The sequence below is a fragment of the Acomys minous genome (genome assembly GCF_964271855.1).
Source record: "Acomys minous genome assembly, chromosome: 19".
Taxonomy (NCBI): domain Eukaryota; kingdom Metazoa; phylum Chordata; class Mammalia; order Rodentia; family Muridae; genus Acomys; species Acomys minous.
This window is the reverse complement of record NC_140499.1, coordinates 36,586,807-36,606,398: the sequence shown is the minus strand read 5'-3', so window position 1 is coordinate 36,606,398 and position 19,592 is coordinate 36,586,807. Positions and strand designations below refer to the sequence as shown.

Here is a 19,592-nt window from a genome sequence, read left to right as displayed (position 1 = left end):
AAATAGTTACCCCAAAACAAAACAAAAACAAAAAAAAACAAAACAAACCTTATGCCTGTAGGTTTTCTAATGAGAAAGAGAAAGAAAGGGTATGAATGTGGGTGTGTGTTAAAGTAGGGGGGATTTTGAAGGAGTGGGGAAAGGGGAATCCATAATTAGAAATTAGTGTATGAAAAAATATATTTTCAATAAAAAATAAACTGCTCCTAATTGTACACCTCAAAATAAAAATAAATGCCTTAGGGTTTTGAAACTGAGTGTTGAAGGTATAAACCATACGCCTGGGAGGCGGGGGAAATCAAACAAAATAAAGTACAATAGCATATTCTTATACTGTTGTCAGACTCAAACATATCTGTTATACTATCAGATTTTACAAGAATGTGAAAAATTGGATTGTCTTCAAATACTGTGTAGAGTTTTTCAACAAAAGAAAATTTTGTATTTATCAAGGATTAATATAATAAAACACCAAAACAAACTACATATATTCATTTGAATGAATGAATAAACAACAGCTATCTGTTATGAGAACCTACATATAATAGTAGTAACCAATATTTCCCAAATTCATGAAGCAACATCTCCTTTGGGGACCACTATAATGATAATAAATTATAATCAAGAGGAAACACACTAACTTATGTTTTACAAATGCAGAGTTTAAAAAACACAAAAACTTAATAATCAGTTCAAGAATACGTAGTAACTCATTGGTTCAGATCTAGTTTTAGACAGCACAGATCATATTGTTCTTTTTACAAGTAAGATATGCCCACACTCAAACTTCATTGAAGAAAAGTATAATTATAAATTCTTATCCAGCCAACTAACATACATATCTTTTATCCTCAGCCCTAGATGTAAATTAAGTGGTGATGTCATGTACGATAAGGCTCCATGGATTCCATCCTCAACATGGTCATGAACAACTTGAACTCCAACATTTTGAAGTCTTGAAACATACATGATTCCATCATCTCTCAGAACATCATATTGACAGGTAAGAACATATGTTCGTGGCAAATGTTGTAAGTGAGCATCATTGGCTAACAAGGGCAATGCTCTATGATCCATCAGTGCTGGCAGTGAGAAATTCAGCCTTCCAAGCACAGGCTCAGTGTACACATGGTCCTTTCTAAACTTGTCAGGAAGAAGAGCACTCCAGTTAACAAACTTGAACAGGTGTAGGGACTCCAGTGGCATGTGCTGGTTTTTTCTCATTGCCTGTGGAAGTGCCTCATCCTTGGTGAAAAACAAACTCACAAGTTTTATGGCTATGTCCCTTGTCAGAACTATACCACGTTCATTTTCTCGATGAGATGGCAAGGAAGTATCAATCACCTGTAAGCCAGGATAAAGTAAGGCTTGTAGCTTGAGTTTATGTTTTACTTCAGGATCAATCTGCACCTGAAAAATATGATGTCCAGTGAGGCAAAGGCTTCTACCATTCTAAAAGGCAAAATGTAACCATGACACAGACCTGGAAACAAATCTATACAGATTGCTGTCATAAAGCATGGTTTTACCAAAAAAGACTATAATACCTTTAATCCTTTAATTGGCATTAAATGTCCAGCCATTGAGACACCATTTTAAAAATATTGCTTGAATATATGTGAAAGGATGAGAAAAAAGATAAGGGGGATACAGTGACAGAAGGCAAAAGGAGGAGAGATATACAAATATTTTTTATCAAAAGTAAGTAATATAAATAACACAGTCTCAAAGGTGATGAAGGAATATATAAATATGTTAACAGTATTCTTCACAACTGGACAAGGTTCAGTGGATCAGACTGCAATAATGCTCAGCCCCAATGAGGCAGCTGTGTAATGTACCTCCTCCCAAGTCTCAGAAGCAGAAATATTGTAAGAGCTAGAGGCAGTGACTAACTATAAGAAAACGTGTTTTCCTGGACACAGGAGGAAAGTTGCACATACAAGATCTGTGCAAGCCCAAACCAGACTAAATCCCTGCAAGGAGAGAGGTAGGCATGATGCCTCATGCCTGGCTGAGGAGCTGTTGACACTTGATAGCTGCTGGGAAAAGGGGATTTCCTCTGTGAGTGTAGGCCCCAATAAATTGAACATGCTCCAATAAACAAACAAAAACTCACATCTAAGACTGTGTGCACAGGACAAATTAGGCTCAGTGTGTTTTTTTTTCCAAGACTCGGGTGGTTAGGGAAGAGAGGCTGTATCTGGGAGGAGTTGGCAACATGGGCAAACATGATCAAAACACATGGCATGGAATTGTTTTCAGAGACTTTTCTCCCCCTTGAAAACTGATTCTTCTCTCATATAAAATATCTCAACCAGTTTCCCCTCGCTCTACCTCTCCCAGCTCCCCCTCAGCCTCTTCTCTTCCCCAGATCTGCACCCCCTCCATTTCCCTTCAGAAAAGAGCAGACCTCCAAGAGACAACAACCAAAAGGACAAAAAAAAAAAAAAAGTACATTAACACAAGGTAACCCTATCGCACTAAAGCTGTACAAGGCAACCCAATAGTAGCAACACAGTCCTAAGATAGGGCAACATGACAGAGGCACATATTATACTGTCTGGAGAACCACAAAGCACCAAGCTAACAGCCGTAACATAGATGCAGAGTACTTGGTGCAGAGCCTTGCAGACCCCTTCCTTGCCTCTTCAGCAGAGAACTAGTTCTTTTCACAAAGATAAACCAAGAACACTGATATCTAATATGATAAAGAAAGGAAAGAACCCTCCTCAGCGAGACTTAGGTGAAAAGAGAAAAGGAGGCTTCGCTGAGCTCCAGGGCATGGATCCTTACATTCTGCAACAGATTTAAAGACAAGGAAAGTGAATTTCCTTGTGGAAGAAGTGTTCCCTGCTTGTTTGTTGGTGCCTTGGTGAGAAGTCATGTTTGAGCGCAGGAGGGGAAGGATACAAACAAAAGTTATAGAAAAATCAGTTAAGTCAATTATAGTAGAAAATTTACTAAATCCCAAAGTAGTAGATATTTAGTACCCCAAATATACAAAACAAATAGGAATTGTACTATCACATTTTACCATATTGTTAAAGTAACAATGGTAAATGTAACAGAACAAGGTAAAACATTTTAAACTGGAAAATGTGAAATTGCTTACAAAATGGAAATTACCAAAATTTCATCTAATCAAAAACCTATATAATGTAAGAAAAGCCTATATAATACAAGAAACCTACAAGTAATTTTAATAAGAAATGAGATTTAAAGGGTAATAAGAGCCCTAAAATGAATAAAACCTTAGCATTTAAGAGATTTGTCAAATTATCCCCTAAGCTAGCCAATATTTAACAAATGTACCTATATATATAAGATACATATGATGCTGCTTTCAACATCATTCTGCGAAAACAGTATGTCCCTAAATAAAAGCTGCATGAGGCCAGAACAGAAAGCGAAATCATAGACCAGTTTTCAAGGTAAACACAGACCTAAAAATCCTCAGTAACCAAACCAAATTCAACAAGGCTTGAGTGTAACAGTCTCAAGTTATCTTTATTCTAACGGTTCAAAAATGGTTCAACATATTGACATTTATAAATAAATTTCTATATGCAAATGTAATGAAGTATGAAAATCACAGTAATTATAAAGGGTGTGGAAAAGTCTCTTACAAGTCCACCATTCCTTCATGATTAAAAAAAATAAAAATTCTAAAAAGATAGGTTAGACAGAGGGCATTTGAGATATCTAAAGACTGAATGCAAGAAGCCACATGGAAATAAACTATAAACAACATGGAAATAACATTGAAAACATTTTCTCTGAAATGATGAGACTGAGGTATCTGCACTCTCCATGCTTCTCCAAATAACAGTGGAAATATTACCTGGAGCAATAAGAAAGGAATGATAAGGTAAAAACTGGAAAGGAAAAAAATGTGAATTCTCTATGATTATATATGATATAGGTAAAGGTATAGAATTAGTATTGAAAAATCCATTCATATTCCACCAAAAAGCTCTTCAGTCTCATATTTTCACCAGAGCAAGACGAAATAGCATTAACCATTGGTATCTGGGACCTTGGGCCAACATTTAATAATCTGGCATCACTGTATCCCTCATGCCTGTAAAGCTAGAGTGATAGGGATGGTCCCATTCTACCGACAGCACACCTCAAATCCAGCTCCCCTTAGACTACGGTGGTGGTGGCCTCTGTGCGCCTCTCTGGTTTAACTGAAAAGGGTTTCCTCAGACATTCTTTTTTCAAATGAAATTCGTATGATAAGCACCTTTCCTATTCTTAAGATTTTCCTTAATGACACTAATCTCTTTAATAATCATAGTTACTTAGTCTAAACTCTCCCTGTCCTTAAGTTAACTAGATGCAAATTCCTTTACTCACCATCTTGGGTATTTTTCACACTTTCTGCCTTTCTTTATGCTCTCTTTCACTGTAAATATGATAAATGAAGCAAGCCCTAACTATGCCAAGCCCATGCTGCTACTCTGTCTTAAAATCATCATTGCCAAACAAATTAACCCATTACTTTTTAATTCAGCCCCACTCAAATTTTAAGACACAGGCAGAAGGCAGCTAGATGCTTTGAAAGAATTAACACTAATTGTTTCGAATCTGATTCCCGGTACAGCATGTGCTCTTCCCGGAAGCCTCCAGAGCACAGTCTTCTCTGTCCTCATTTCAGTTAGCACTCTCATCCTCCAAACAGTCCTTATTATTTTCTGTCAATCACTGAGTATTTCACTCTACAGCTGCTCAAGGCCACATGCTTTCTACAGAGCAGTTCCAAACAGGAGGATGTGCATGACTAGGTAGTCATGGCAATAATCTCACTTCTCAGTGCTTTTGTATATTAATCATTCTGTGCCATTGTGATTCTGTGGGAATGAATGCTCTTTTCCAAGGGATGATACTCGACAAAAAGATCCAGCAGAAGGAAAAATGACCTGCAACAGCTACTTCCTACCATAGAGCCAAATACGCCATACCTGCTGTGTCACTGCTGCAGCCAGGGTGCCCCCAGAACTGTCTCCTGAAATAGCAATTCGAGTAGGATCTACTCCATATTTGGTAAGAATTTTATCCTGAAGAAAGAACTTGACTCCTGTGACGCCATCCTCAAATTGTGTGGGAAAGTGATATTCAGGAGCTAGCCTGTAGCTTTGAAAACAGAAGAGGAAATCTTGTAAGGCATGTGTGCAGCAAGGTCTCAAACATGTAACACTTGCCATTTAACATTCCTGCTACTCAGTTTTTAAAATCTGACCCAAAGCTTTCTTCTAATGCTTAATTAGAATAAAATCAATATAAACTATTTGAAACATGTAATTAAGTCAATGGCTGATGTTTTGCCTGAGGGTGGTGGATTGTTGTAAAACATTTAGTTTTGTAAGGAATTTTTTTTTATTTCAAATGCATTTTATATTGGGAATATTCTATATCTTTTTTCATTTCCTTAATATAGTTGGCTATTCAAAATCATGTTTCTTTTTTGTTGTCAGAATTCCAAAATTTATAAATATCTCTATTTAATGTCAAATACTCATGATAGGGATTCTTGATTACAAGATGAACTGCCCTAGAAAGTCTGAAAGGATAATTTAGATATAGCTATGTACCCAAAGATGTTTATATCTATTGTGTCAAACACAGTAAATTTAGAACAGTGCAAATCATAGTAACTATGTGAAATGTGTGGCAGGCATAAACCTGTATCATTTCACTAAAATATGATTCCAATTACTTTAAAATTTCTATAAGTAAAAAGGAGACTGCGGTTAAGAGCACTGCCTGCTCTTCCAGAGGCCCTGAGTTCAATTCCCAGCAACTACATTGTGGCTTACAACCACCTCTAGTGTGGGCTGATGCCCTCTTTAATCACGTAGGTATATATGCAAATGGAGCACTCATATACACAAAATAAATAAATAATTCTTTAAATAAGAGACTATTCCAGTATCATAAGCTAGTCATTAATATGTAAAGTTATTCTGCATACTATAAGCATAATAAACATGCCAGAGACTGCTTTCCTTAGATGATTATTCACTTATCTTACTAAGATTTTGATAGTTAAAAAATGTCATCATATAAGATTAAAAATATTGGATTATAAATTTGTCATTATATTTTTGTCACTATTATCTAAGGAGAAGAGATTTCTTCTCAAGAATGATGAATTTCAAAATCAAACGGAGATTCAGAAATCTAGAGTATGTTCCTATGAGTAAGGAACTAATGGGCTGGCCTAAGGTACTGCACTACACATACTCCAAATGCAATCAGAGTGTGAGGTCACTTTTTGAGAGCATGTGCCCAAGATTTATTTACTTGTAACACTCTAAATCACTGATTCTCAACCTGTGGGTCATAACCCACAAAGACCACCAGAAAACACAGATATTTACATTATGATTCATAACAGTGGAAAAATTACAGTTATACAGTAGCAATAAAAATACTTTTATGGTTGAGGTCACCACAAAATAACGAATTGTATTAAAGAGTCAAATCATTAGGAAGGTTGGCACTGTTCTAAACAATAATTATTTTGAAACTAATCATTTTATCCCAAGCCTAAATATGATCAAATATTTTAAGTATGCAATGATTAATTTTCTCCTTCCTGCATGACTATGTAACATGGGACACAACACAAATGGACCATATAGGATCTGTGCAATAGAATTTTACACAAAAAAATCAATTCAAAGTTATTTTTAAGGAGAAAAGCTGAGATCTGGAACTTAAAGGAGTCAAGGCAGCAATTGTGTAACAATTTTGCAATTGTGTAAAATTTAAAATGTATATTTCAGGCATAGATGTGTTATTTAGAAATTGAACCTATAGGCACTTAAGGAAAAAATCATATTAGTCCAGAAAAATTAACTCTTACTCCATTCCTACAACAACAGCATCCAATTTGTTTGCCGTCCATCTGTTCAGGAAATCAAAAGCCCTCTGCTCTGAAATGAGAAGAGAAATGTTAAAGTACTTCTTGTCCTTAAAAAGTGACATAAGTAATGATAGATATCTATATGAAACATTTAATTTCAGATTGTCAGATTGTGATATATATATATATATATATATATATATATATATATATATATACTTATAAGCAAAATTAAAGTAAAGGTGTTTTTCTGATTATTAATAAATGTTCTAACTACAAAATACTTGTGGATCAGATCGGACTGTGATCCCTAATAGTTAGCTCCCAGTCATGAACTCGATATTACCTACATTACTCAATCATAAGCAGGAAGATATGTAGATAGTAAAAAAACAAAACAAGAACAATAAAAGTATATAAAGCACCTACTAGAGAAAATAGGGAGGTGGGTTTTATTTTTCTATAATATAACATTTTTTAATTTAAAATTTTTATTTAATATTCTTTTTCTTCCCCAACAGTTCCCAGATCCTCCCAATCTCGCTACCCACCCAACTTCATGATCTCTCTCTTAAAAAAGCAGAAGCAGAAATGAACATCAAAACAAGCAAGTAAAGAAAAACAAGACACAAAACGAATCAGAACAAAACAAAACCCCCAATTTTCTTATTTTTCAAAGCAATCATGGTATGTTCCTGTGCTCCAGGAGATACCTGAGAAAAATAAATAAATAGAAAATTTGCAAAATTGGGGTTTGCCAACACCAAAAACACATAATCAGAAAGACCACGTGTGCTCAAGTGAGAGTGTGCACACCACCACCACCACCTCACCAAACAAGCATAAACAAAGATGTTACTTTACGTCAGCATGAATGTGTGAGTAGTGGTTGGATGCACAGTATAATATGAAAATGCATTTTTAGACACAGAAATGAGATCAGATGAAGTCTACAATAAACAAAAAGCCCAGAACATTGTGAGGTTCAAACAACATTGTGGAAAGGAACACTGACTGCAGATAAGAACATTAAATCTAAGGCCAGCCAATACAATGATAAGGCATGTCAATGTTCTATGAAGTGATGTCAGTGAATGATTGAGAATACAGAAATCATGAGGCATTTAAAAAAAACTTTAAGATAACATGGGTGACAATATACTGATAAAATCAAATAATAGGTCAAGAGCCATGTAATACCTAGCAAAAGTAGAAAGATCAAAGTCAAGAGGAAACATACTTCCTACTCTGGGAGTACTGAAAAGAAGGGAGCAGGATTGTTATGTGGGAAATAAAATTTACATAAACGTGTTTAGGTAAAAATGGAGGCATATATATGAAAGCATATAATCCCCCATATCCTCTATGGTCTCTGAAATAGTATTAAATTTCATCTCTGGAAGACAAGGAAGGAGAGTCACAGTATCCTTGAATGGCAAAGAAGAACATGCCCTGACAGGATTTACCTGCCTCCAGCAGAGTATTAACTACCAGAAACAGAACACAGATGTGGGAAGCCAGACACCTAGCATGAGTATCAACCAGGTACTAGTGCCTGCTTTCTGCCAAGTTAACAGTCCTGGAAATGGGAGCTCATAATCTGCCATTAGATTTCTGTGAATTGCTGTCTTAGAAAGGGAAATCATCTCTCCTTGTCACACTCTGTGCTCTAGAATCCATCTTTAAAGCACCTCTGAAAGCCTTGGGAAGAGAAACGGAAGCTTGTGACGCCTTCCTAACAGATGCACGCTACCTGCTTCCTTAAGTATTATAAAACCAGGCAAGGCTTTCACTTTCCACAATACAGTCTAATTCTTGTTCTTAGATTTGCTGTTGCTGAGTGTCTTTATATTCATAAGGATAATAATTAACATCAAAAGCAGACTGCGGAGTTAAGTTTTAAGACATTGGCAATAAAATAGAACTTCCTTCTTCTAAGACCATAGAACTGAATTTCCATCTCAGCATGAGAAACTACTTAGGTTTGTATTTTACTTTTTCCTTTAAATTCTGCAAAAAATAAAATAAACATGATAATGGGTCCTTCTTACCCCACAGCCTTTGTATTTGTCTTGCAATTTATCTGGAGTCACTAACTACTTTCTACACTTTATAAACCTTGAATAACTAAAAAAAATTTTTGTATGCAAAAGTAGTATTTTTTTTAAGATTTGTGATAAGCAAGGGGCAGCGATTGATCCAAACCATACGTCTTTAATTTACTGAATTCTGTTACCATTCTTGAAATGCAAGGAACCATACTCAGTTTTCTCTACCATACTAAAAACTCAGAATCTTTTTTAAAGTAGGCAGTCTATTTGCTATTCCGACATCGTCTGAGGTTACTAAGCAAATATTCATATATGACTCTGAAATTTTTACAACCCCATTAATTTGCTTGATTCCATAGTTTACATCAGTGGTGTTCTATATATTGTTATGATCTATTATAGATTTTTCCAGACTTTTTACAAATGTTATTTTCTTGATACTTTTACTTTTATCAGCTTTATATGCCACATGTAATTATTACTAAGACAAGCATAGACTCTGGACTTCATGAATAGGGTTTGTTATTATAAGGTTTTATTTTGTGTTTTCCTCTTAAAGTTGAATGACTTCCAAGCTTTATCACTTTACTAATGTTAGTAGTAACAAATTACAAACTCCTTCCTTTAACAAGAACATATACCCCTGATATGTATCCTGTCACTGTTACAGATGCTGAAAGTATCCTGAAGCCAAGGAGAAAACTTGTAGCAATTGGCTTGTCCATGTCATTTTGTATATGGTTCATGCCACATGGGAGATGAAAACAAAATGCTACCTGAGGTAAGGGATTGGGCTGGGGCTCATTTGCTAGGCTTCTATTCCAGCCTATAGGAAGCCCTGAGTTTGAACCCCAGCTCCGTGTAGGCCAGGTATGAGTCAAACACTTACAATCCCAGCACTCAAGAGGCAGATGGTCATATGTAAAATGTTATCATCTGCTCAGTAGAGAGTTCCAGAGCAGACCAAGATAGATGAGCTCATATCTCAAAAACAAAAGGAAACAAAGTTGATCAGTATAAAGTAAACCCTGTGGCGAAAGATATCTATCAGAGGCTTCATCAAACACATCTGTATCTATCATTGTAGTGGGCATCTAATATATGTAGAGTTCCATTAAGTACGTGCATATGGATGTATAAAAATAGCGATATTTGTATAGTACAGAAAAGCAATTAGTTATTCTTTTTCCTTCTGTGATGAACTTACTGAAACTTCCGAAACAAAAACCTCCACCATGAAAATAAATCACAGCCCGCCTTGGGGCCTCTGCCTTTCTCTTGGGTAAGTACAGACGCACAGGGATGTCAACAAAGGCCGTATCAGTTACTGTGATGTGTTCGTCTGAAAGTGGTTGTGTATAATCCAGACTGATTATCATTGAAATAAATTCTTCATATCTCATAACTCCTATATTTTCAAGACACAGAGCCTATAAAAGCAAAACAAAATAAACAAAAGAATTCAACATTAGATTGGTAAAATCAAGTAAATGTAAACAGAAAGTTTAGAAGAAGAAAACAGAAAAAAAAAAAAAAACAAATCAGCAAAAAGTAGCCAAACAGGAATAAAGAATTTGTAAAATTAAGTCCAACTAATATTCATGATCTTATTGAGTGACTCTTCTGCCTTTGAAAATCTCAGGTGTTGTAGATTAAATATTATTCAGAAAAACACTTTACCTATATTTTAAGGACTTTTTGTATTTTTTCTTTATTATAAATACTTATAAAAATTCTGTCTTATAATTACTCTAATTTTGTGTGTTGTCACATGTTCCTTCTAAACTTATTTTAGTGATTTCAATTTTTAAATATTATGATATGACCAATTATATATAATCTGATTTGCTGGGTTTTTAACCCTTAGTCACTTATTTTCCATTGGCCTATTTCTCTAAAAATCCTTCTTAGATTTTACTGCAGAAATCTTCCTTGGATTACCTGGCCAATTTGCCTGGAAACTGGACAATTTACTCAAGTAAGAACTATCTAGAGTTCTAGAGGCAACAGCACTTTAAATAGTCATTATTACAAGCTGCGTTACAGGGCAAGGTGCTTAAAGCTACTCACTACACTTTGATGAAGGAATTGCACTCAGACTACTGCAGTCATAACTGTGGTGTTATTTACAAATATGAGCACAGCTCATATGAACTCACAAAGACTGGAGCTCACAGAGACTACAAGGACTTGTACCACATCCTCTGAGCAATAATTTGTATTTTATGAGATTCTTGAGTGTACAAGTGACAGGGTCTTTGATTCTTGTGCCTTCTCTTGGGCTCCTTTCCTTCTGTTTCTTTGTCTTATCCAACTTTGATGAGACTGTTTTTGTTTTAACTTATTATATTTTATTTTATTACATATATATTTTATATATGTATATGTTTTGAAATGAATGGGTGAAAGAAAATCTAGAAACTAGGGTAAAAGTTACCACCTTTAGCCCCTGGAGGACGGAAAATCAGTTTTCTCCAGCAGAGTCACACTGTGTCTGGCAACCACTACAGGACAGCTGTCAAGTTCAGGAGTTGCTGACCAACATTTAATGGAGTCCAGTCTTTTTGTGTGATTTTATTTGGTTATGGTTTAGTGAAGTGTTTACTATGTCTTGATCTCTACTTTTTTGATGTTGTAATTTGTTTTATAGGCTTGGGAGTTTATTGTTTAATTCAGTTTTGAGATTGTTTCCTGGGGGAAAAAAATCTTACATTTTGGTGGTAAGAAGAAGCGGATGTGGAAGGACATGGGAAGAGGAGGAATATTAGCATAATATATATAAACTTAACAACTGTCCTAAGTAATGCAAATCTAATAGAAAATATAAAAAGATATTGATTAATGTACTCTCTGTACTTTATTTTTTAAAAAATTCTGCGCTATGATAATAGCAATAATAAATGTATTACTAAGCTATATTAGAATATAGATGAATGAATATTTTAGTGGTAACATTAAATAAATATTGTCTTACTATTTAAATATTTTTTACATTAATAATTCTGGAGGGGCTAATAAGATGTCTCCGTAGGTAAAGGTACCTACTTCCAATCATGTACACCTGCAAGACTCACCTGGTGGAAGAGAGATCTGACCCTTATATAATGTCCTGTGACCTCTACTCAGGCCTTGTCATGAACATCATCTCCAACGCACTAATTAATTGGTTAATTAATTGATTGTATGTAATAAAATACTTCTGGATGCTAATTAAATGTAAACAAATAGATGACCAGTTGATATGACTACTAATGATATTAATATACTCAGATAATTTTTATTCAATATATTGCTCTTAAAAACAGAATTTTTAAAGATGGACTTTTTTCTTTTGTCTCAACACTTTCTGGATGTAAACTGATATGCAAGCATTTTAACACTGTAACAAGAAAGACCAATGTAAAGATTATCACATGTTCTAATGTGCCTGATTTTAATACACAGAATAATTTAGCAAATATTTAAATTTAGTATCCTCACTTTTAGATTAATTAGTACAATGCACAGTCAAGGAATTTCTCAACATATGCTTGAACAATAATTCACTCATTTCAAGGCTTTATTATAAAGAACTTTAGTTTTCACATTCATTTGTTAAAAACCAACAAGTTTATATTATCTTGACATCCTGAATTATTGAATCCAGGGATAAAATTACCAAAGATTTCTAAATTTGCTAGGAGAAACTCTAATTACACCTTTATTTTGCTTATTTTCAGTGCTCGATAATAATTCATAACGTAAAATACATAAAGTGTGCACTTTTGTTATAAATGAGTGATAATTGGAAACCTTTGAAGCTTAGAAAATAGCTGAGATTCAAAGATCAGCAGCTAGAGCTGGCTGCATCAGAGAACTGTTCCTCCTCCTCTTCCCCTGGACCGCTGTAACTGCTGATCATATGCCAATTCTGCCGCCTTAGATTTTCAGTCTCCAACTATCAGCACTCTCAAAGGGCACTTCTGGATGGTACCCAGTTTGCACATAAAAGAGCACAGTTGAATCAAGGCAGTTTGAGGCTCAAATTAGAGCTGTCACTACCCATTACGCATTCACGTGAATATCTTCTTCATGTCATATAAACTGATATAGTAAGAAGACAGTGGAGAATGAGTGGAGATATACGTATACACAACGAAAACATATATATTACAACATCAAAAAAATGCCAGTTTCTGACCACAGGGGAACAATTATGTAATTTGCATCCACTCTACATATTCTAAGGTAAGCCCAGAATTTCAGCAATTTAAAATTGTAAACAGGCAACAGAAAATATAAAAATAAGAAAATTTTAAAAAATCACAAAGATGGTAATAAGAAAAGTTCTAATTTGATGTCAAGCAAGTACTATTATCAGTAACTAATATTTTTATGGTATAAGACAATTATGGGACCATCTTTTTTTCTTAGAATTCAAGTAAAAATCAAATTTAAAATATTCTTTTAAAAGTAATGTTTCTTTCAAAATTATAATATCAATATTACAATAAAATATTCACAAATGTTCATTCTTAATTATTGAAAATATTATATTATTCTTACCATAAGTGTACAAGTTTTAGCAGCTGCATCCAAGGCCATTACTTTCCAGCTTTCTTCAATGTTGTCAGGTATGGGTGTATAAATATAAGATAAAAAGCTAACACAAAGCAGCCCCAAACAGAGAGTTTTAAATCCCATAGTATCTCAGCCTCTTCACAGTGCAGAACTGAAATATTTCCATAAATACTGAATAATAAGCCACAGGATGAGGGCAGACTGGGAATCTTCTCTTCTCAGGTGATGCAACTGTTCTCACATTGCGAAGCTGACTCTTAATTCAAGTATTGCAGTGTCAGTTCCAACTTGTTTTGCAAATACACCAACTCTGAAGCAGATGTCGAAATTCATCAGTCTAGGCACCTGTTATTAACGTGCAAATAAATCCCATGCTGTCTACAGTCTGTGGTACTAACATCAGCATAAAATGGTTCTTAGGAAAACTGGGCCCAAATTCAAGCACTGGATAATTTCTGAACTAAACTTTTGTGGTTGCAATATTTTATAACAGGTTTGTAGAAAGTTACTTGATATTCAGTCAAGATATATGTTAACATTATTATTAATGACTATTATCTATGTTAACAAACCCTGCCAGGTGTGGACCAAGCTTTAGAATGAAAGAAAGGGGGTGTGGACACTTATTCAAGATCCATCATGCACCAAGCTGTAACTTTAAATCTGAACCAGAATTACCAGCAAGTTCAGGACAAGTATTTTAACAAAGCATTTTGGTTATTAGAAGATTGTATAGTATGATGACTCAAGCTTGTGAGTCAACATGACTTGGATTAGCTGCTCAGTGTTAATAAAATGTTGTTTCTGGGTGTGCCTGTAAGGATATTTCCAGAAGAGGATGAAGTTTGAATTGGTAGAGTGGCTCACAGATGTGGTTGAATGTCATCAGAGGCATTTAAAGCACAAATAAAAGACATGTGTAAAGAAAACGCCATTTCACTCTTTTTGCTCTCTTCTTGAGCATGCCTTGTTATGCTTCTAAACATATGACTGTTAACTTGCTTCCGCCTTCTGTCCTAGTTCTGGATTTGTCGTTGTTAATCCACACATTTGAGAATGTTTCCACTCTGTTTTTGTTTCATGTACCCTCACTCTGAAGTTCTCAACCTCCTTATGTTGTTGGTTTTGAACCTGATGAACTTCTGAATGGAATTCCTGAGTTCTCGTGATTAATTATTTATTGCCTTTGAATTCAACACTATCCCTGAATCTCAGAAAAATCTGTGTAGATACACCCCTAAACTTCAATGAAAGAATTATGTTCATATGCTCCTCTCTCCTCTCTTGATACATTGGCTGGTTGAAAGAGCATGTTATGGATACTCTATTTTTCCTAGGATCCTCAAGCCAATTAACTTGGTTTACTTGTCCTTCACATAAGAACTCTATCTTTCTTATCATTGGATGTCAAAGATTCTCATTGTTGGTCTTGGCATCAGAGAGCTTATCCCTTAGGACCTTAGGACTTTAAACTTGTAATGAATTACATCAGTGGCATATCTTGGTCCCCTACGTGTAAACAGAAGACTGTAGTACTTTGCTTATATAATAGCATCAATCTAATCAGATGTTTCTTATAGACCTTAAATGTATAGGGATGCGTATATAACTTTTTTCATATGTGTACATGGTCTCTCTACATTCTAGCCAATCACCTGAAGGTACCTTATAAATGCAATAGACTGAAGTAATGTTTTGTGGTTGTAGTATTTTCTGATGAGTCAGAACTAACTGAATAGTACACATATAAAACTAATTTTAGTGATATTTTTCACTCAGAACAGTCATTAGTGCTAAGCTTGTCTTTCATCTCTTTGAAATTGACCTATTGTCTTCTATAGTGTTTTCACTCTCCACATTTGATAACAATTTCAGACTCTAAAATAATTACTTTTTGATAAACTTGCAATTTTTACCCTCTCTTCTCTAACCTTTATTTTGATACTTAGTTTTTTAATAATCCATTTTTAAAAGTAGGGTTTAATTTCTTTAAGAAGATTATTTACTTAATGTGGTCCACTAAGTCACAACAGTAAATTCCAAGGCCTACATTACTGAAATTATCAAATTGTTCATTTGATTATATATCTTCTCTGAATCTTGTAGGCTTATCTTAAGATCATTTAAAGCAGAACACTAATGAAACAATATTCACTGCTATAACATAAATATTACTGTAATTATCCTATAAAAACTTATTGTATGATCCAGGAATTATATTTAATCGAATTCTATGTCCATTATTTCAAATAAAGTAGTTATTGGGAAAGGAATCATATCTTTGAAACACCTGAGGATTTACAACTTTTCAAATATAGGGGTTTGATAAAGTTTTTCTATAAAACTTTAGGGGACAATCTTTCTAGTTAATCAGTTACTGCTTACTGGTGTGAGTGGGGAATCATGCACAGCCACCAGCAGCAATGGAGTTCAGATATTAAAATAAGAGTCAGTCACTGACACAACAAAAAAGGGAACAGACTTAAGATCAAAGAACAAGGTTACTGCTTTCACATCTGCAAATTTGCACACACAAAATAGCAGAAAGTAGTTATGGGAGAGAAGAGAAATAACATTTGCATACCCAACAGTTGATTTTGCTGAGGCTCTGAAGTGGATTCTAACAGTTTAAAAGTGATTACTTTCATTTTCTGTTAAGATTTACCAGAATCTGGTGGAATTTGATGTGGGGTCACTAATGTATACTATCATATCATCTGTGAATAGTGATACTTTGATTTCTTCCTTTCTGATGTGAATCCCCTTGATCTCCTTTTGTTGTCTTACTGCTTTAGCTAGGACTTCTAGAATTATATTAAAGAGATAGAGAGAGAGTGGGCAGCCATGTCTAGTCCTTGATTTTAGTGGAGTTTCCTTGAGTTTCTCTCCATTTAATTTGATGTTGGCTATTGGCTTGATGTATATAGCCTTTATTATGTTTAGGTATGTGCCTTGTATCCCTGATCTCGCCAAGACTTTAAATATGAATGGGTGTCGGATTTTGTCAAATGCTTTTGTTTGGCATGTAAGGAGACAATCATGTGGGTTTTTTCTTTCAGTTTGTTTATATGGTGGATCATATTGATGGATTTATGTATATTGATCCATCCCTGTGTGCCTGGGATGAATCCTACTTGGTCATAGTCAATGATATCTTTGATGTGTTTTTGGATACCATTTTGCAAGTATTTTATTGAGTATCTTGCATCAATGTTCATAAGAGAAATTGGTCTGAAGTTCTTTTTCTTTGTTGGGTCTTTGTGAGGTTTAGATATCAAGACGAATGGGGCCTCAGAATGAGTTTGGTAATGCTCCTTTCATTTCTACTTTGTGGAGTAGTTTGAAGAGTATCAGTATTAACTATTCTTTGAAGGTCTGGTAGAATTTTTCACTAATATGGTGGCACATAGAGAAAAGAGAAGCAGGCAGTTTGGATGAGACCTGATAAGCTGTGGTCTTATGGTGGGTGGGGGGAGGTCTCCTTCTGTCAGAAGTCTAGAGGAGGGGTGAAAGAGGGAGGGAGGAGAGAGGGAGGAATGGGAAAGTACAAGTGAAGCCATAGCAATCAATATGAAATCTGAATAGATTAACAACAACAACAACAACAACAACAATAATAATAATAATAAAAAGATTTATCAATGTCATATTAGTTGACTGACACCTGTGGCATCTCTGAAGCCTCCTCCCCCACTTCACTTCTAACCAGGTCAGTTTCAAACATGTTAGGGTAAATAATCCTTTCTCACTTTTTCCATATGATAAACTCATGCTTCCCATCAGGATAGTGTATGTTTTCAATCATCTGCCAAATATTTTTTCTTTTATCTTATAATTTAGGTTAGCTGTAGCTGTTGGATGTGACTCAGCTGAAACAATACACATAAGACTTTTGGGGGGGAAAGACTTCTGGGATTGTTGGCCTCACTTATGAGAATTAGCCCCTTCAATTTTTCTCTGATCTCACTCTCTAACCACACATTCCTTCTGCTTGTAATGTTTAACTTAATACCTCTACTGCATCATCCAGTGATCCTTCCCAGTGAATTTTATTGGTGATTTTGTCACTGTCCTGAAATACTGATTCATACCACTGTCACAATAACAAGAAACTGAATTTATCCAGTAGGTATGGACCTTGTTCTCTGAAGAGGCACATACAGAAAGACACTCCTGTGGTTTATGTGTTTCTTTGCACCTTAGGGTTCTTGAGTTTGAGATATGGCTGCTGGGTTGTTGAGAAGTGGTGGAACTTTTTTTCATTGTTTTTCAAATTTTCATACAATTACATCATTTCCATTTTCATGGTCTCTTTTTTTATCATCAATTGTTGTTACAAGTATGTATACACACACACACACACACACACACACACACACATATATATATGCACGAGGATGCTTATCAGTTGGCAAAACCATGCCTCAACAAGAGGCAGTTCCTCTTTCAGTAAACAAACATCACTTGTTCACTCACAAGCCTGTTTCCAGTAGAAAAACACCACACATCCTCACACAAGTCTGTTTCACATACCACACTCACTGATGGCAGCCAACCATCATATTCTAGGTTAAGTGAGAGAGTGGGTAAAACAAGGCAGAGAGCTCCTGAGAGCAAGATACATGATTGATCCATGGTCTCTACAGGGATGTGCATACAGGTGCATGCACGCACACACACACACACACACACACACACACACACACACACACACACACCATTTGTATTATTTTTTACCATGTGTAAACAACAGTGGAAGAAAAAGAAAATATGAGGAAAAGAAAACAGACTTACTAAGGGCTGAATGTGTAATGTGCAGCAGAGACTCATGATCAAAAACTAGACCCCCAATAAGCAATACTGTTTTGGGAACGTGAGATATTTTAACATGGGGCATAGCTTATAGATAAATGCAGGTTTATAGGGTGGGCCTAAGGAGAGATGGCCTTGCCTTGGTTCTGGACAGTTTGCTTCCCACTGCTGATGTGAGGGAAACAACTAGCTGTTTTGTGGTCCCACTGACAAGCACAAGTCACTCCTTCTGCCATGCCCTCCCACCATGATAGAAAAGATCTTCCTAAACTATGAGCCCAAGTCAATCCTTCCATCCTTAAAGAGTCTCAGTTTCATGCTCTGTCTCAGCAACAAGAAAAGGTGTTAACACAATGCTCCCTCACAGACAGAAAATCCTTCTTTTCTTTTTCTTTCTTTCTTTTTTACTTTTCTCCTTCTAGAGTTGTGAGAAACAAATCATTGCTGTTCCTTGTTCATGCTGTATATGTTGTCAATAATATTTTCTATGCTATTGTTGTCTGAATAAGCTAAGCCTGTCCTAAACCACCAATATGGTATCTTACTAGTCCATGTACTTGTAAATATTAGCTGACAAGAAAGACTGAATGCAGGTAATGGACATGAGCCACAAAAAAGGAGGAAAGCTAACTGTTTTTGTAGTTTTAAGTCTCAAACAGACTTTTTCAGTTTTGCCGGTAGATAAGTGTATAAAATATATTTGATGATATTTGAATGTGAAAGTCCATTGCTTCAGAATGGTTGTACTAACCAGACGTTCATTGATTTGTATAGACTTTGGGTCAGGTTAATTTCACTTTGTGATGTTTCCTTACTTACAACTTCTTTACAATAAAGTTTTAATAAACTTAAAAAATGAGGGCTGGTGTGATGTTCCTTCAGTAGGCAGAGGACCTTTCCTGGAGGCTTGATGCCCATACCCCACAAGGTGGCAGTATAGATGTGACACCCGAAAGGTGTTCTCTGACTTCCATACATATATACATAAGTAGAAACATACATATGTGCTACTACACACAATCAAATATATAGATAAAAATGTAAAAATATTACAAAATTAAAATTATACCACATACATTCTTGACTAAGTAATGAATCTGAGTCCAATGAAGCCTCTGGATCTCCTTAGCAATTCATAAAAATAAAAGGAGAAGAACATAGTAAATTGCCAAAGTAGTAGTGTGTGATAGCGAACCTTAGACAGCGTTAGAAATTATATCCGACAACCATAAAGTTTGTTCACCAGATAAATTACAAAGAGTAGTGTACCCTCTCTTTTTTAAAGACATTTAAAA

At 35.2% G+C, this 19,592-nt stretch overlaps 1 protein-coding gene across 1 annotated transcript; it reads right to left on the bottom strand.

The window, feature by feature from the left end:
- Positions 1-414: 414 nt before the first annotated feature.
- Positions 415-13,736, bottom strand: LOC311589842 (arylacetamide deacetylase-like 2). The gene is made up of 5 exons (XM_084768518.1): positions 13,471-13,736; positions 10,133-10,355; positions 6,875-6,944; positions 4,968-5,139; positions 415-1,410 (listed from the first exon to the last, which is right to left on the bottom strand). Exons 1-5 carry the CDS (start codon positions 13,606-13,608, stop codon positions 808-810), a joined length of 1,206 nt encoding a protein of 401 aa, XP_084624644.1. The 5' UTR covers positions 13,609-13,736; the 3' UTR covers positions 415-807.
- Between the last annotated feature and the right edge of the window lie 5,856 nt (positions 13,737-19,592).

What these genes read in the sequence shown, in the direction of transcription:
- LOC311589842 (XM_084768518.1), bottom strand. Translation starts at nt 13,608, where the DNA reads ATGGGATTTAAAACTCTCTGTTTGGGGCTGCTTTGTGTTAGCTTTTTA. An exon ending in TTTTTGTTTCGGAAGTTTCA is followed by an intron (nt 6,945 to 10,132) that starts GTAAGTTCATCA and finishes TTCTCATTTCAG; the next exon opens with AGCAGAGGGCTTTTGATTTC. An exon ending in CTGCAGCAGTGACACAGCAG is followed by an intron (nt 1,411 to 4,967) that starts GTATGGCGTATT and finishes CATATTTTTCAG; the next exon opens with GTGCAGATTGATCCTGAAGT.